The sequence below is a fragment of the Temnothorax curvispinosus genome, unplaced genomic scaffold (assembly GCF_003070985.1).
Source record: "Temnothorax curvispinosus isolate PA1 unplaced genomic scaffold, ASM307098v1 QBEX01003408.1, whole genome shotgun sequence".
NCBI lineage: Eukaryota > Metazoa > Arthropoda > Insecta > Hymenoptera > Formicidae > Temnothorax > Temnothorax curvispinosus.
The window spans coordinates 626,509-645,921 of NW_020213188.1; the positions used below are offsets into that span (position 1 = coordinate 626,509).

The 19,413-nt window shown below is 33.8% G+C and overlaps 1 protein-coding gene across 2 annotated transcripts in view; it reads left to right on the top strand.

The window, feature by feature from the left end:
• LOC112452455 (semaphorin-1A-like) overlaps nt 1-11,908 on the top strand; it is a 216,668-nt gene extending 204,760 nt beyond the window's left edge. The window contains exons 7-16 of one of the 2 annotated variants that reach the window (XM_025012677.1): nt 1,445-1,549; nt 2,324-2,412; nt 2,744-2,885; nt 5,101-5,449; nt 5,848-5,930; nt 6,147-6,245; nt 6,873-7,157; nt 8,717-8,860; nt 9,675-9,970; nt 10,031-11,908. In XM_025012677.1, the coding sequence (XP_024868445.1) occupies nt 1,445-1,549; nt 2,324-2,412; nt 2,744-2,885; nt 5,101-5,449; nt 5,848-5,930; nt 6,147-6,245; nt 6,873-7,157; nt 8,717-8,860; nt 9,675-9,970; nt 10,031-10,759 (2,321 nt within the window). In that variant the 3' untranslated portion in view covers nt 10,760-11,908. Of the gene's footprint in view, nt 1-1,444; nt 1,550-2,323; nt 2,413-2,743; nt 2,886-5,100; nt 5,450-5,847; nt 5,931-6,146; nt 6,246-6,872; nt 7,158-8,716; nt 8,861-9,674 lie in introns of both variants that reach the window. The other variant, XM_025012676.1, reaches the window with a different exon arrangement.
• Nucleotides 11,909-19,413: the final 7,505 nt, after the last annotated feature.

Below are 19,413 nucleotides of genomic sequence, written 5' to 3' on the forward strand. Positions count from 1 at the left end.
TATTTATAGATCATTAATAATTTCCTTAACAATTCTTTTTCAAAACCTATAACGAACCTACGAAATTTTTAACCCATTTGAAATAGATTTTCTCTTTATCTTACAAAAGTTTAGTCGTTTTCCTAAGACGGTTAAGAAAGAAATAAAGTTTTCTTGTAGGTAAAAAACATTATTAATACCAAACAATGTGGGTTTGGGGCTCAGGTGCGAAAAAATTATTATAAAATTATGTGTATAATTTTATTTTTAATCATTTGACAAATATTTTATGACAAAATCTCCTTTTGCACCAACGTAATATTAATAGAACTAGGGTTTCTAGTACTCTTTGGTGATTATGTATGTCCTAAAATGTATGTTCTTCTCCCGTTTTAACATTAATATTATCACGCTACCTGCCTTTTGCGCTTAAATTCCCTTACGGAACCTTTGTTCGCACGATACTACATCTATTATTTTCTTTTCGAGTTGTAAATGTTATAATAGACAACTTTCAATGAAGAAGCAAATACTTAGTACAGTATAAATAAATTACATGACTATAAAATTAATAAAATATATGCAGATAAAGACAGCTTTTTATTTTAAATTTTACTACGTTTATCTTCATATATTTGATTAAAATGAAAGAAAGAATAGGAATAAAACTTGAAAGTATCAAATCTTTCTTAATAATTATAACTTAAATAATTATAATGACTTTTGCATCCATTTTTATTAAGTATTAAGTACACTGTTTTCGCTGACCATTTTTTATTAAATATCTCCAATTTTTCAATTTACTTATTTTTGTTATTGATCTAATTAAAGAATTAATGTTTATTTATATAAGATGCCCGAAATTAATAACCAAACCGCTTTGAAATGAGTCTTACATTACTATTTTCCACTGAGGAATTACGAAAAAAAAAAAGAATATACCTACATATAGAGAAGCAGAACAGAGATTGATGAAGAATATATCAACATTGTGCAAATTAAAATTAGACAATATTGGCACGGAATTTGTAGAGTATTAAACTTAATTTTTTAATAATCTACGTGGAGCTAACGTATGCAGTTATGCTGAAATTAATATGGAAAAGTCGTGAATTCATGGAATGACTGGCGAAGTTAAGTTCGGTATAATCGCTCGCGAAGACTAAAGATATGACATCGTTTAGGGGCTCCAAGGCCTCCCTTTCGTCCTTCGAGGACTTTGATAGCGGGGAGCGAAAGTTCGGTCATGCCATAGAACGTCACCCCGGTGCGTGCACACACCACGAACCACCCTGCGGATAGTACCGTCGTACGTAAATTCAACGGGCAATTTCCGAGAGACGCGTTAGTAGGAGGATGAATTAACCCTGAGAGCCGCTGTATAACCATCGACCTGATGGCGCTCGTTTAGCTTGCAAATGTGGAAGGTGCGACTGACTGACGGAAACGTTTATGCATGTTTCAGAGGGACAGTTATACGCCGCGACGGTGGCTGACTTCTCCGGTGGCGAGCCGCTAATTCACAGGGAGAAAATTCGCACCGAGCGCTCGGATCTCAATCAGTTGAATGGTAAGCTCTCAGACATCAGAATACGGAGCGTATATTTTTCGCGATAATATTTCACAATTTTATAAATTTATACGGAACGTTCTGCGCAAACAGTCTCTGCGATATTCGATTCTGTAAGATCGTTCAACATTTAATTAATTACAATATGCGCGTTTATACATAGAGATTTTTTTATACTGTTTTTTTACAGTACTTGCTAAATAAATTTATAAAATTAGAGAGTAACTTTGTATACCTTGCAATTTATATTAAAGCAAGAAATTTAATTTTTCTTTACTTTAATAATTACACGATCTTTTTAACTTACACATTTGCTTCTCCTGTTATCTGAAATTTTAATAAACGCAAGTATAATAGAAATATCAAAATGATTAGAATTACGAAATCGTCTTATTTAAGAAGTAAAAAATTGTCTATCACACGATAACGATCCAAACTACCAAACCAACAATTTGATTTTGAAACGCCACTTTATGTAAATATCAGGTGAATTTATTGAAATATGTGAATTTATAATACAGATTATAATATATAATTATAAGGAATTATATTATATAAATTATGTAAATTTATACATTATCACATATAAATTATGTAAATTTATAAGAAATACGAGAAGTAATTATCCGTAACATTTAGGTCAGTCTTAAAACGACACAATTATGTTTTTATTATTGAATAAATAATGTAGTAAAAGAATTGTACTGTAAAATATATACAACATTCTGTAGAATAATTTCGATAATCGAATTCGATGCAATCTTGTTATTTCAGGTCCCAACTTTGTCAGTTCATTCGCGTATCAGGATTATGTATTCTTCTTTTATCGCGAAACAGCCGTGGAATACATGAATTGCGGAAAGGTGAGAGATTATGATTTTTTTTTTTAATTCGATATTTCTCCATTCTTAGCGCATTTGCCTCTGATTCCTTTTTAAGGAAAATTTGTTAAGATTTATAAATAATTTTAATTGTATATCGTACATGCAATGCATGTATATGCATGCGCCTCTTTATTTTTAACTTGTTAGGATTAAACAAATTCTCTACTGTAATTTTTATGTTGAACGCGTTTTAAAGAAAGATCTCTTATGATATAATAAAGGAAATAATATAGATTCGTTCGTAAAGATATAGAAATAGAAAAATATATAATATAAATCGATTGCTTTACAAGTTTGATCCACATTACAGTCGGTCTATTCGCGAGTTGGCAGAGTCTGTCAGCACGATAAGGGCGGGCCACACGCATTTAGCGACAGATGGACGAGTTTCCTGAAAGCGAGACTCAACTGTTCGGTACCAGGAGAGTACCCCTTCTATTTCAACGAAATACGTGAGTATGCATATGCGCGGTCCTTTCGCGGCTTCGATCGTGACTACGCCCGAGTAGTTTCAAATGAGGGCTCTCGCACGCTCCTAAAAGGTCCTCATAAGAGAGCCTCTTCGATTCTGCGCCATGTTAGTTCCTACTTATTGTTAGTACATGTACCGCGCTCGTCTACTTTTGAAGTTTTCCGAGATTTCCGCCCCGATATACTTTCGCGTTCTACGAAATATTGTAAAAAAGAAAATGTAATTTTGAAGACTTTAAAAGTTGCTCTTTTTAAGATATCTGTAGAAAGAGTGACTGGAGTTGGATATTTCATGTTATTCGTTTAAAACATGCTACATCATATATTGCAAATTATATATATTTGTAATTGCATATTAAATATGTATATATAAAATTATCATATATATTTTAATGTATTTTTTATATGTTTTTTTAAATATACATCGATATATCTCATTACCTTGTGTATAAAAATATTAAAATACAGTTACCAAAAAATGAATATTCTGCAAAATATTTTATATTTTTATATCATAATATCTCAGAATATAATATGAAATATCTCATAAACGACATAAACTATTGATTTTTTTATGACTTTATCTCTTAATATGCAGAATAACTTTGCTTTTACATGCAAAATGGGGCTAGAGAGACAGAATAAAATTACGCTAAAAAATATTATCTTTTTCCATTTATAAAAATATTGATGACGTTAATGTCTTATAAAAACACATGTTATATAGAAGATTTATTACATACATCACATTTCTCTCCCGAAAAACTTTTATTTGAAACATTATTTTTAAAGATATTTCATTTTTAATATGTTTGGAAATCTCACTTTTGTTTTATCTTGTCAAATATTAAAAATAGTACATAATGCGGGTATCCGCAAATCTATCCAAAATTAAAGATGCATGCTGTTATGCGCTGTTCTGCGTAAGTTGGCATACATATTTTATTTCTAATATTTATATTTGCGTAGAATGGGAAGAGTGGCAACATTGCTTGCAAATATCGTACATTATTATTATTGCGCTGCAGCAATAGTTGCACTTCTGATATTTACATGCAATGTTTTAACGCGTAAGAGAAGGAACTGTTATATTATTCGCAAATATGAATATTAGAAAGAAACGCATTATTACTACAAAAAGCATAGGAAATTACATTCTTTTGCAATAATAAGCATGTCTATTTAGCAGTATTATAATACAAACATTCGTACGTTCAATATTTTTAAAATGTTTTTTTTTTTTATATTTACATGATATTTTTTGGCACACATATCGATTTTCGGATTTCTCGTCCATTCCACACGTACAACGCAATCGGATAAGTCACTCTAGCTATCTATCGTACAGCGAAATGGACTAATCTCGAGTGTGAAGCACAATAGCCGTGCACTATCGCGTTTAGGACCGGTAGGAATGAATGGAGAATGAATGAGAGGAGTGCTCTATTCTCGTAGAATATTGTCGTCGCGCATATCGAATTGAAATTCCGATGCTGGCTCCGCAAAGTTGGCGTGTCTCCAGATGTCTGAGAGATACCACGAAATCACAGGCTGCTCCCGTGATTGTTCGAACTTTGTATCTAATAGCGGAACTAAGATAAGACTAATGATGGCAGTTGTTTATTAATGTCGCCGCGTAATTAAGCATCGTTTTATAAAATCAAACAAGTTAAAAATGTGTAAAAGGAATTGATAACAGATGGAATTGTTATTAAAATCGAAAATTCATTAACTTGAATCTTTTAATTATCCAATTAACAACATTAATTGACAATTGCAAGAAGAAAATGTTTAGTTTGAGTACGATAATAAAACGGAAAAAGTAAAACGAATAACATGAAATTAAATACCGCGTCGATGAAGCGTCGATATTCAATATATGAGCAATTTTCTCAATCGATATTCGTGAATTTAAGTCCAGTAAATTGCAGATAATACTATCATCAGCTTCAATTGGACGGCCGGAAAATGGTTTGTCTAAAAAAGTAATAGAGTAATGGTCACTTCGACTGGATCTTGCAAATTATTTTGTTGCGCATGTCCTATGTGTATCTTACAAGACCCATTTTTTTCTTACCATTCTATGTAACCTGATGACATATTTTCTCGATCAAGAGATGTTTAAAATGTCTACACTTATCAACGCGAATGTATAAGACGAAAATTATTTCGAATAACTTTTTATCTGTTATTTAGAGTCAACGAGCGATGTTATGGATGGTCGATACGCGGGAAAATCCGCGCGTCTGGTGTACGGGGTTTTCACGACCCCGGTAAACTCCATTGGCGGCTCAGCTATCTGCGCTTTCTCTATGGACGCCATTCTCGAGGTCTTCCAGGGTGCTTTCAAAGAGCAAGAGACGATAAACAGCAACTGGCTGCGAGTACTTCCGGAAAAGGTGCCTGAGCCCAGACCCGGTGCCTGTGTTAACGATTCCAGAACACTTCCGGACATCACTGTCAATTTCGTCAAAGCGCATCCCCTCATGGACGACGCGGTGCAATCCTACTTTTCGTTACCTGTGATAACTAAAACCAGTTTCAAGTGAGTAACCCGATCGATTGATGCAACACGTTTTCATTAATATGTTTTTAACATAACGTATTTATTATCCTACATAATATTTTTACCTAAATACACTTTGACACAATATTTTTTAATTACGGATTTTTTTTCAATTTTGAGTCAATATTCCCTGTCAAAGAAAACAACCATTTATTATAATGTTCCAATTTTTAACATTACATACTTTTTAAAGTTAAATTGAAAAATAAAAATACATTATTATACACTTGGGAAAAAAGCGAGAATTCTTTTCACGTTTATTGAATTTTCTTGAAAGTTATTTTTAAAGCTATTATTTTGATCACGTATTTTTAATACTATTAATGGCTAAATATTTGTAATGTAATATATGCTATTAATATATGAAACGTTTGTAGTTATAGATTTACCAAAGTTGCCGTAGATCCTCAAGTAAAGGCATTGGATGGTAAAGCTTACGATATACTGTATATCGGAACAGGTATAATTATTTATTTATTTATTTATAATAATTTATCGATTATTATATTTATACATAATTACATATTATTATTACATTTAAAATAATGATCAGTCTATTATAACGTTATATATAATAATAATGACATAATTATTATAATAAATAATATATGTTATGTTTGAAATAACAATGATTTATATTTCTGCGAGATTAACGAGATTTACTTGTTGCATATAGATGACGGGCGCGTTTTGAAGGCGCTTAATACGCGTGCACCAGAATCGCGTGACAATGTCGGTCAAGTTATTGTCAGCGATGTTCAAGTGTTAAGATTTGGTAAGTAAATTTACTTTAAATTTTGTGTGTAATCACATTATTTCGCGCGTTTAATTAATTTAAAAAATATTTATAGTTTTTTATTTTTATGTTGCATAACTATATACTGCTAAAGCTACACTGTGTTAAAGTTGTAGTGAGAAATTATATTCAATTTGAATCATTTTTAACCATCTGTCTTTTCGAGACATTTCATATTTAAATCCTTAGGATAGAAGAGAAATATAAAGAGGAAGGGAGAGAAAAAATTTGATGCGCATGGCCAATTTGAATAGATCAATTGCAATGCAAACTATCTGAATTCGTTTGAATTTTCAGCGCGTTTGGTTTCGGTACAATCTTTTCGTACGATGGAATGTAGAGTATAGCTAGTCAAACGGAAGACCGACTTGGGATTGAAAAAGAAATTCGATGCTTTTTTAAAAAGTTTCTAAGAAGCTTTGCGTACTTCTTGTATATATGTTGTATTATTTCCGGCAAAAATTTAAAGAGATGTACTTGTAAATCATATCGATAAATAATACGATATTCTTTTTCGCAAAATATGTATAGCATGTAAAGTCTTTTTACAATTAATAAAGTAATGTTTATTAAATACACGAAATAATACACGATTCTTTGTTGCAGGCCAAGCGGTCAAAGACCTTCTGGTGGTTCATCTAGCTGGCGAAGCGAGCAAGCTGGTGGTGTTCGCGGATTCTGAGATCCGCGCGGTTCCCTTACATCATTGTGACTCCCCTGCTGCGGCTACTTGTAGATCTTGTGTCGCCTTACAAGATCCTCATTGCGCCTGGGACGCGACCGCGAACCTCTGCGTGGCAGTGCTGACGAAACTCCACGACAACGACGCCGATAAGACGCTGTTCCAAGATATCCCAACCGGTAGACACCGAAGCTGCGGACGCGAACCAGGTACTGTCTTTGATGTAGACTATATACGTTATCAAGACGCCCATGGATTGTTTCTGGAAATAAATTACATAATATTATGCGTGGATAATGTATCGCTGTCTAGTCGCTTGTTTAACAATTTTGTGACCTGATTCTCTCTTCCGTTTTAATTTTCTTTTTCTACAACGAATGCAAAAGAAGTTATACATGCTGGTTCGAATGATACAAATTTTCCAAACTTGAAACTCATACTATTTGAATATCTCGAAAGCGATTCACTCGAACCCATTTTTCATTATTGGTTCAAAACAAGCAAGATTGTATTTACGTTTATATGTCACATATGAATTCAACATATGGCTTTTAAAGTTTCGAAATTTTTAAAAAGTTTCCTGTGCAGCTCTTGGACGTACCGTGGTTTATTCAAACTTGTACTTTCAACCGGAATAATCAAGTTTGTTCTCCAGCACTCAGAGTACTCGTTCTGTAAAAGAAAGATCATAAGATTGTAAAATAGGAAATTAAAAATTTAAATAGAAAATTGTAAAAAAATAGGCAATCTTTTTAACGCTCACAAAACTTTTTTAAAAGCTTTATCAAGTATATTTATTTTAATTACAGTTCCTCTACTTTGTTCTCCTCCTTCTCCCCTATATACAAGCTTCAATATATAACTATTTTATTTTAAACGTGAAAAATGGAAGAGAGACAGCTCAGCTAATATAAATAAACCTAATATGTGGTCGTTTTTTTTGTGGACACGCTTTTCTTGTCGAATATGTTACTAAAGAATATATGGGCAATAAATATTAAGGAACAACTTTTTGTAACTCCGAGTAAACATCAAACATCTTCAGACCTGACGTTTCCTGTTTAATTTTACATGAAACTTGATTTGAAAAATGATGAAAAATCGGAAAAATAAAATTAAAAGTTTCATTGGACAACAGCGTTTATTCTGAAAAAAGAACAAAGTATATGTGTACATAATAATAATATATCCAAAATGTATAGCTAAACTTAAACTTAAAAAATTCTTGAAGAAGTATATGTACATTATAATGTTCGTCAGGTCTGAAACAATTAAATATTTTTCACAAATTCAACTATGCTAAGAATACTGCTCGCACGGCTAACACAGCTCACGATCAGCTATTTCATAGTATATTCATGCGTACACTAGGCGTTATTATGTATATTTTCACGGCACTTTCAGCTCGGACGCACCAGATATTCATATTAATGATGCTTAATGCAAGCTATGATTTAGAATTATGTTTGAAGCTGAAATTTAGAAGTTGCAAATATCTCATATATTAGAAGTTAAAAAGCAAAACAACAAACAATTATTAAGCGACAGACAATATTAAATTATAATTCAGAAAAAAATAGATTTTGATTATTTTTCTTTACAGTCATGATACACGAATGTCTAAATGTGATGTCTAAATTCTAAACCAAATGCCGAGTATGAATTAAGGCATATGTATGGTGCCTAATGTACGTTGCAATAAGTATGCAAAATCATTCTGTACGTAATCATCTGTCGTCTATCATCATATTGGTGAATATTACTCCAGAAGTAACGAAGTCCGTCCAGCCAGCGGTGGCGTCCGAAATTGGGCGCGACGAGCAGCCCGATGAACGGGAGAATGAAATCATCATCGAATTGGATCGGGAAAATCAGTACGGCCGTACACAGCCGAGGGCTAATGAGCCTCAAGGTAACCATCTGCGATATTGTCCATCGTCACATCATGCCGATATACATAGTATAGTTACCTTGTTTGAAGTCGAAAATCCTTCTCATAATACCCGCTTAAACTGATTCTTTTCCCATGGTATTTTGTTCTTCAAAGCAGATTTATTTTTATGTTTGCAACTAATCTACTGTCTTGTCCATACACTAACATACAGAATAGCCCGTTATTGATTAACTGAACTTAACTGAGAAACTGATGACTCCATATAAAAATAATAATGTTGAAATATTAATATAGTTTTTCTATTTCTTATATGAAGCTTCGTTTTCAAAAGAAAATCGGATTTGAAAAATGGAACATTTATCAATGTCTTTTCTATTTTAATGCTATATAAATTTTGCGTTATCGATAAATTTGTTCTAATTATTATTCTCTATCCTTCGACACATTACTGATTTATATCAAAATTAGAATACATATGTATATTTTCCAATTCTTTAAAATCAATTCCCTTAAAATCGAAACCTCAAATGAAGAAACCTTATTTTACGTTTTTTATATAGAATCATCACCTTTCTAATTATATCAGAAAGGTGATGATTCTATATAATCTAAGGTACTCGATTTTGCAATAACGAAACATTCTGTCGCGTTTATTGTATTTGGGCGGGTGATGTCTGCAAAAATCGATTGTATCTTTACTGTTTCTCTATTATTATTTATTTTCGCTTCAATTTTTCTTCTCCATTCCAAACACCAGAGACCGAACGCGCGAGCAGTTTTCGCAAGAGATAATTCTAATATTGTTGTCCAACTTGTTGCATTCTGATTACAGGCGTGACCGTAACACCGGTGGTATACTCAGCCCAAACATTGACGGGTGCGCTAATAGGGACCTGTTTCTGTTCTTTGGTGGCCGGTTTCGCCTTCGGTTTCTGGTTCTCTCAGAGATTGCGGGGCTCGTCGTATCCGGAACCCTCCGAACAACGGCAACAACTCAATCGACTAACAGAGAGTACCGAGTCGCCCGGATTCAACAACAAGTCCATCAATCTTGTGCTGAATGTACCGCCCAAGAACCCGAATGGCAAGAACGCGAATTCGTCTGCGGAAAACAAGCCAGTGCAAAAGGTGAAAAAAACGTACATATGATACAGAAGGCGACACAGAGCCGTTTGAGGCTTGCCACAGGACCCCACGGGTTCTGGCGCATCTTCCACCTCCTCTTCCTCCGACCTCGCGGAATCGGACGAGCGCAACAACGAGGACGGCGACGACGACGAGGACGACGACGGGACGACGCCCACAAGCCTCACCACCGGTATCGCCACGGACCACACCAACAACACGCATAAGCTGGACGAAGATCGTTACGAAGATCATTACGAGGATCATTACGAGAGTATCATAAATGACGAGGTCTGCACGCTGGAATACTTGGATGGTTACGATACGCAGCAGCGATCCGCGACGGCCCAGAGATGTACTCAGTACCACCAGTCCGAGTGCGTCGAGACGACGTTGATGAACGCGCCGACCTGCGAACTTGAAGATTCCGGCGGCAGCGACAGCGCGAACAGTCTTGACGATCTCTGTAGGCGTCGTCACGCCGCTGAGGATCTATTCGATCGGCACGGGGCGACGAGCAACACGCGGGACCATTATATGGTGCCCACTCGAAGCCCGCGCGAGCTCAACGACAAAATTCTGTCGCTCTTTAACCCGCAATTCCTGCCAAACTTTAACAACATGGTCACGTACATGGCCGCGCATAGTCCGCCACCGCGATCTCAGTCTCTGGCCCAATACAACAGCGAGGACGACAATTTCCTGCTTAGGGACAGGAACTATCGTAAACGTGACGGCATGAACTCGGTGTGCTTTCGACGAGGACTGACTCACGAAGCACCGCGGGAGTGACACTACTTTCGCATCAGCGGACGAAGCGATTCGCTCTGTTTATGGTCTGATAACGAGCAACATCTAGCAACGTGACTTTGTGCACCTGAGAAACTAGCAGTGCTGAAAGTGAGAAATAACTGTATGTATCTTCTACAACGTTACGAAGGAGAGTTAGAAACTGTCATTGATATGGTACTACGTGCAGCGAAACCCCTTCCCTCTTTTCCCGTAGTTTCACGATGGACACGTAGCTGAAAGTTGCGTCGGAAAATGAGATCGTGATCACATAGCGACACGTAATAATCGACGGCGAATAGTCTTGTGATAAGCCCAGGATCTACTTTTTTATGGTATTTTCAAGCTTTGCCAAGTATTGTCCGTCGCGCGGTTCCACGCTCGCAACTACCGTGGAATCATTTTGTATAGGATTCAATTTAAAGTCTTTTTCTTTATTTGTCTCGATGATAATAATAGAAGAGTCGAATGTAAGGGAAAGCGTATGCCGACAACAACGACGACAAGATTGAACCGTAGTAATGTAATGTGATACCATATGAGAACTGTGTTCGTAGCAGTGGCCTGTTAGGTGCTTAGACTGATGCAAGATAAAACGAAAAACACTGTGTAGAGACATTTAAGCATTCGCGCGAGAGACGAGGCGTGCCTTCCGTGTATTAATTGTTGGCAGATCTTGATCTATAACAGGAATGGAGTGTTAATATGGCCGGTATAGATTCGGGCAAGTGCCTCATTTATGCGTTTTGTTTAAGATATCCAATAGAACGGAGTGAAGTATAGAAAAAGAAAAAGAGAGAGAGAGAGAGAGAGAGAGATCTAAGTAAGACTAATTCGAATATTGTAGTGCACTTATTACCGTGCTGTGAGTACTGGTAATAGCGGGGAATACGGACGAGAGCATGTTTATCAATAACTTAGCTCTCACTGGTATATAGCGGCAAGAGTATATAGTTTCTTCGAGGAATATGCTTGTTAAAAAACCTAATGATAGTGTAAAAATTATTGTTACATGAAGTTGTGACGAAACAAAGTTAGAAGAAAAACGCATATGATTATTTCAATTATATATGTAATCTGCTAGATTATAAATAGCAAGACTTGCAAAATTTTTCTCAGCAGACGACTATGAGGAATTAAATTAAAATACAAATATCTAAAATGTAAATTTTAAATTTACTATTTTATTATATATTTTTTTTATTTTTTATTATATTTTGTTATATTTTTCTTATATTTCTTTTTATATTTTGTTCTTTATTTTTTTTTCCTTATTTACTATTTTTATTATATATTTCCACTCAAAAATCTTAATTCTCAATATTTTACGTTGAGAATATTGCATAGAACATTTATGAAAAAATATCCAAATATTATTTGGAAAAAGTCGCACTGATCTTATCGTATGTACAATTAATTAATTTTTAGTTAATTAGGCGTATTATATATTTTTATTCGTTATAAGTTTAATAATTTAGTCATTTAGATTTTTTTACTTTACGCCGTTAGCATGGCGACGCGGTCCTCGAAGAAACTCTGACGAAAGGAACCGAAGTGCGAGATTATAGATAACGGCGTAAACTGGTTCTGCTGGCGTTACAATAACGATTGCGATGCGATTACACGTGCGCATTTACTTGACAGTTTAATCGCGGACAGAGTGCCTCTAACGATGAGCGTCTTGAGAAGTTTTTAGAATATCAAAAACGGCGGAAAATGCTCTTTCGACACGTGAAATTGTAAGTCAGTCTGTGGATGAGCTTTGATCGCAGCAGCAGTCTCGATCCATCTATATGCCGATAAATTTAATTCTTGCAGTTTGTATTATTAGCTAGGTACAAAAAAGGCATTGATTTGAACAACATTCATTTAACGTTAAAGTTAAGTTTAAGACACCATCTGACACAATCTGAACACTGAATAATACAATCTCGCGCATGTTCGAGAGGTACTTTCCGTCGTTTCACCCGCTACTTTCTCGTCGCTCATAAACCAACACTGCCGCGTAAATTCTAACACGCCTCGAGCGAACAGTACAGTAGACACCTTACCGATTTTCACCGATTGTCATTGAACATTGGACGTTAAAAGATCAGGGTAAAACGAAACGTTGTTCAAGTGCTTTCGCGTTCGACGATAGGGCTCGATGTAGATAGCCGCATGTATGATGGTAACTGCGTGCTGTGTAAGCGAGAAGGGAAGTCGTGTAAATACATAGAACTGTTTTTTATCGTTGAGATCATTTTAAACAAGATCGAGGATTCATTCGTTATGCTACTCGTCACGCGGGCAGCAGTGATATATTGATATTATACATATATTGCATTTTCATTGCTGCGCATACATATATAATGTATATATACGTACAAGATATTAAGAATTTCAACCGGCAAACTTTGAAGGAACATAAAAAACGTTGAAAAGTAAATATTTTTTACTAGTAATATTTTTTTCGGTAAAAAAATATTGTTACTTAAAAAACGTTCTCTTGAGGTTATTTATATTCCGCCAAAGTTTGTAGATCTAATTTTTTAACATCCTATACATATATATATATAGACACTGTGCACATATACATGTGCATTTGCGCAAACATATATTCGTTTTTAATTCGCGTAGACTATACGTACTATAGTCTGGGAGAACGAGATGTGTTAAATAAAAGAGGCAGCTAATTAGATTTATGCGCTGACTTTGTAAAAGTCTGTCTTTCCTTAAATAAATTTTTGCCATGCCCCCGTTCATCGCATTCGATCGACCCCGGCTGGCAAGCCTTTTACAAAAGATTACACGATGTTTGTGTAATAGAAACATCTGAACTAGGTACCTTAACACGAGATACACAGTAGAAAGAAATTGTTATACATTAATATTAATATTTCTAAATTGAAAAGGACTGGGGAAGCGTATAAATTTACATATGTATACAAATGTACTGTTAGAATACCATTTGCATATACGAATAATGTACATAAATAACGCTCTGTTTAAAACTGATTTTATCGTGCTTTTAAAGCTAGCCCTGTGTCATAAGAGAGTGAAGAGGGATGAATTTCCAATTACGAATAGACTAGAAGCATTTAAAGGCTTCTCGTACTTGCGTTAGCCATTTTATAATATAAAGCGCGAGAAACTACAAGTAGATTCATATTAAGATTCATATTAAGAGCAAGTCATAATTTATAATGGAATTGAACACATCGATAAATTACATAGAAAAACATATGTTGAGATAATTGTTTAACACGTTCGCTATCAGCCTCACATATGACAAACCATAATTTACGTGATAAATCATAAATTTTACTTTCCACTAAAACAAATAAAGTTTATCTTACTATTATCAAGTGATTTATAAAATATTATACCGCATATAAAAGAGAGAGAGAGAAAGAGAAAGTAATATGCGTGATCTGAGATTTTAATTAAGTATATCGAACAAAAGTAAGCGATACAGATATAGTGCCCTGCGACAAAAATTTTCAAAATCCAGTGTGAACGTGATTATTTCAGGATATTAAGATAAGAATAAGAACAAAGAATTTTTTTTTAAATATCAGCACAAAGAAATGTGAAGTCTCGAGTAACTTGTGATAAGATGTATTTGAATTGTCGACTTTGTATCAATTTGTTGAACAGGGTGATACTCAATATTTCACACAAGCCTAATTCGACGAAAATACTAAACATTTTCAATATATACGACACGACTGCAAAAATTTCCGGAGTTTTATCTTCGATATTAAAAAATATAGATTTTTAATTATTTGTAAAAAAAACTATGACCTTTCCAATGAATATGAAGATACTCTTTTTTAACAAAATTGTCGTGATTAAAAAAATTTAATCCCTATTAATGCATGGTATATCAGAACAGAAACTGATGAATTATCACAATAAATATTTGACAATGTAATTGTCAAGAAAATGTGTTTCCGGAAGCAACATATTTGGACCAGTCGAAAACCAATTCGAAAGTCAATGTACAGAATTTTAATCAGCTATAAGTTTGAAGAGTTAAAATAAAAAGGCAACATTAAATACACACATCTAGCTTGCGCAAATGCGAGAGAGCGACATTGTTGTTAGTAAATACAATATAAAATCGGGCGGCTTCATAATTTTAGATTATTATTTGATATATTGCGACAGGAGAAAGGAACGTGAACAATGCGACGAATAAGATGACGATATGAGGCACGAACGAAGACACTATAGTTATGTGACGCGGTAGCCGTAGACTGTATCGCTCGCATTAATTAGATAATATAATCGCAACATTCCATTAAAGCCGGGACTGCCAGCCGTTTAATAAATACTGACCTGGCAGTGGGTGACGCTGCGAGGAAAGTCGATAATACATGTAGATAATTAATTAATGTCTTTTTATTCATATCTGGAATAAAGATAAAAACAATTCAAACTTAAATCATTTTATTCTATTCATTACCGTGTCAAAACGTTGCTTTTAATAGACCGGGAATTGTCATGTCTCATGTCTTGGAGCAAGGCACGAAGAACGGGTATTATTTAATTAACCGAATATACATCCTGCACTGTCTTAATATCTAGAAAGTAATTTTACCGAATTATTTGAACATATACGTGATAATTTGTGCAAGAAATATCCAAGTTTAACTTTAATTTGATTTTAATAGTCAATCCTATTTCGGCGGAAAAAGCTTTTATTCGCTAAAATTATAGAACTTTATCGAGTTCTTTTTACTGCTACATATTTTGCGTTATTTTTATACGCGGCAAAAGAAAAGACGGAATAAAATTAGCATGAAAAAAAAGTTTAATGTATGACAGTTGATAAATGTTCTTCATACGAAATATATACGTATTATTCTTAATTGGCATGAAGCTGCTGAAAGAGCACAACGAAAGCAATTAAGTTCAAAAAATCTAAATATATGTCAATCATATATTAATTAATCGCAAAACAATTCCTGCTGAGCGCTGGATGGCAGTCCGGGCACACATCTTTGCTGTGCCAACGCAACGCGCGTCTCTTTTATGTATATACTATTGTAATTCTAATTAACCCCTTAGATAAAATAGCTAAAAGCGCGTGCTACGTTAAGTGAAGGTAACATATAACATTCACCTTCATCGCTGATTGAAGTAACATTTATTTATCTCATCAATTAAAAGAAAATGTTTCGGATAAACGTTATTCAGTTTCAGGAAGCATACGCGATATCGGATATTTTATTATTTATAAAAAATTCTGATATTTCATGAGCAATATCATCTACCTTTTAAAAAAATCAACTCTTTTATATTCTAATTTAAAAAGTCATATAAAAGGAAGTCATCTAAAATATAGTAGTAATCATTTCGATTTGCAATAACGAGAGTAAGCATTCTAAAAAATTGTATCATAGATTTAACATATTCAACAACCCTCTCTTTTTTACAATGTTTTAATTCTCAATATTAAATATCTCGTTACCCAACCATTGTATTAAAAATTTGCGAATATAAAATTACGTTTTATCGATTTACGAGTTTAATACTCTTTTGATTATTATGTAAATTTTATTCTATAAGCAAGATGATTATTTATATTAACATTTATATTTTACGATATGTATGCAGACCAAGAAAATCAAGAAAGTACAATAACGAGACTCGTACTATTTGAAATCGAAACTTTAATGTAAATCAAATAATAAAAATACAAATATCAAATTCTCCAGTAAAATATTGCTTAACTTATTGTACATTTACAAAAACAGTACAGTACTATTGGTTGATTGCTTAATTTAAATTTAATTATCATTTCTAATTTTTCTTTTACTAAGGGTTTCTACAAGGGATTTTACAAATATTTCGTAACTTATATTTCAAAGTGTTTCTTGATTTCTGTCATAAAAATATATTCTAAAAATTCAAATGTTATAGCAAACAATTGTTTTTTAGTTTAAAAGATAGTTTTAAAGTATTTCTCGGTTTTCTTTGTCCATGCAGTTTCAATTTTGAATGATATTAGATAGGATAATATTTTCGCAAGAAGTTGTTATTCTCTGAGAATTAAACCATTTCCTGAATACCCTTTCTGATTAAATAATTTTTATCTGAAATATTAATTGATGATGATTGACGCGAAGAAGATATTATCTGTGAACGTCTCGACGACGAGGCGTAAAAGCGAGTCACCCGACAACGGATAATTTTATGGCCGATAAATAAATTTTGTAGATATATATAATTCCTCTTTACACACACATACACACATCTTCCTAAAGCTAATAACGCTTTAATATAATTGTATGTAATTTCTATATAAATTGTCATAATTACAACACGGCACAACCATACAATAACGTATAGTTATATCAAGTTTGTCACTGTATGGAGGATAACGATACACATTTAACATTGTACGTACCCCCAAATTGTGTGCGTAGTATGCAAATTAATAGCATAACTTGCGTGCTACGCACACTTAATACGCTAATATACTTTGTACAATAATACTCGTCTTTTGGGAGAATGATATTATGATTAAAGAGAGCTTCGTTTCAACGTACTGAATTAAGGAAGGTTATTTTAACGATTACTCCGATATTTCACGGATGGGATTATTTTTATTACTTACTTTTTATTCTATACATATACTAAGTCTATTCGATCTCCCCTTCCCGTTTCCTTCCTTTTTTTACGGATTTGTATTTTCTAATGCGCCGACCTATATCAGCGAATCGGAACTATTGAAAGCTCCGTTTATTGTAAGTTTCGAAAGACTTGTACAATATGAATAATCAATAATAAATCAATAATAGAAGCTTCGTGGTCCAAAATCAAAATAAATTGAAGTTGGAAATTATTCAGCTGTACCGAGTATGAATTATAATTGCAATAAATTGACGTTTCAGCTTTAAAGGAGGATGAGATTGCGTCAAAAACGAAACTCAAGGATAAAAACAAATTAAGGTAAATGTACCAATGCCGGGACACTTAAGATCTATGTCTAGACACCTTTATCATATTAGTATTTAAATTTAAATAAGTAATAGGTTGGCCAATAAGTCCGTGCGGTTTTTCACTTATAAATGTTACTTACAAATAACCGCACGGACTTATTGGCCAACCCAATATAACGCGAATTAAAATCAAAGATAAAAATGTAATACAAGAAAAATATTTTTATCTTCGATTCTTTGATTTTAATTCGCGTTATGACTTATTTAAGGATTAAAATGATAAAAATGTCCAGACATACGTACGTGTCCAGGCATTGGTACATCTACCTTAATCCGAATACAGATAATCCATCACACTGTAGTTATGACAATATTAAAAACTTTAAATTTCTATATTTTTATCCTATACAATATAATGCCCTTAAATTATTAAAGATCCTTTTAGTTTTTCTAATAAATCTCAAAAATTAATTTTTCTGTAACGAAAACTGTGAAAAATTCTTTCGGCCCAAGTTTCAGAAACTATTTTTAAAATGTTTATCATTTTTTATATTTACTGCACAGAAAGCTTTTAATACAATAAAAATACATATCAGCATGCCAATGTCGGAATAATTAATTATATATAAAAATTTATTTTATTACGTAAAATTAACGCGTATTTGGAATGTACCTTTCATATTTAAGTCTTTTCTGATTTGGCGCTGTATGCAAACGGTAAACAAATTAGGGGAAGGTAATAACATCATCTCATAGTCCTTGGATACCGGGGTATACCAAGCAATGACAAGGCAGATAGACAGGCCAAGGCAGGGACGATGGAGGACCCATCTGACCAGATTGTCTTTCCTTTCACCGAAGATAAGAAGGTCAGGAGCTATTTGGAGAAAAAATAACTGGCCAGATGGAAGGCCTGTGTGAAGGAGAATGAAATCGCAAGTCGGATACGATTATATTCGTGTGGATTAAATTAGCCAATAGGATTTATGCGAATGGAATAATAATGCACATTTCTGTACGATGTTACATAAGATTATATTTTGCAACTTTCTTCTCTGCGGTGTTCTTTTAGCGGGCCGGACCCATTAAAACGTGACAAAATGTTCATTCGTCGTAATAATACATCGTTCGATTCTTTCTTTTATTCCTCTTTTTGGCTTTTCAATTTCTATTTCTTCTCTTTACGATGATCGACCAGGATTTAATCGTGTTTGCTATCAATTTCGTACAGTCTCTCAAACATACCGATCGAAAGAAGCGCGTATACGTAAACGCGTTGTCGCAAAATCTACCCTACTCACGATGGCGAACTAATAATCTTTCTTTCACACACTCATACTCTCTTTTTCTCTCTTTCTCTCTCACTCACTTTCATATTCAATGCTCCACTTGTCTATGCTCCCATTGTCTTCTCGTGGCCATATAAAAAAAGCGCTCGATGCCGGCTAGTGGAAAATGAAAACAGGATTAATACAATTCCTCCCGGCTGTCGCGAACGGGAGCGCGCCGAACATTGTGCAAAGTAACAATCTTCAATTGCAATGTTGATTAAATCACATCGTTACGGAGCCTTCATTTTCAAGCACAATTATTTTCAGAACATCTGTAACAATACGTGTTATATACCGACTCTATTGAGACATTTCGAAAAATAATCTAATCCAATAAAGAAAATGTTACATTTGCGCGTTAATTGTCTATACATATTCTAAATCCTCTAAAAAA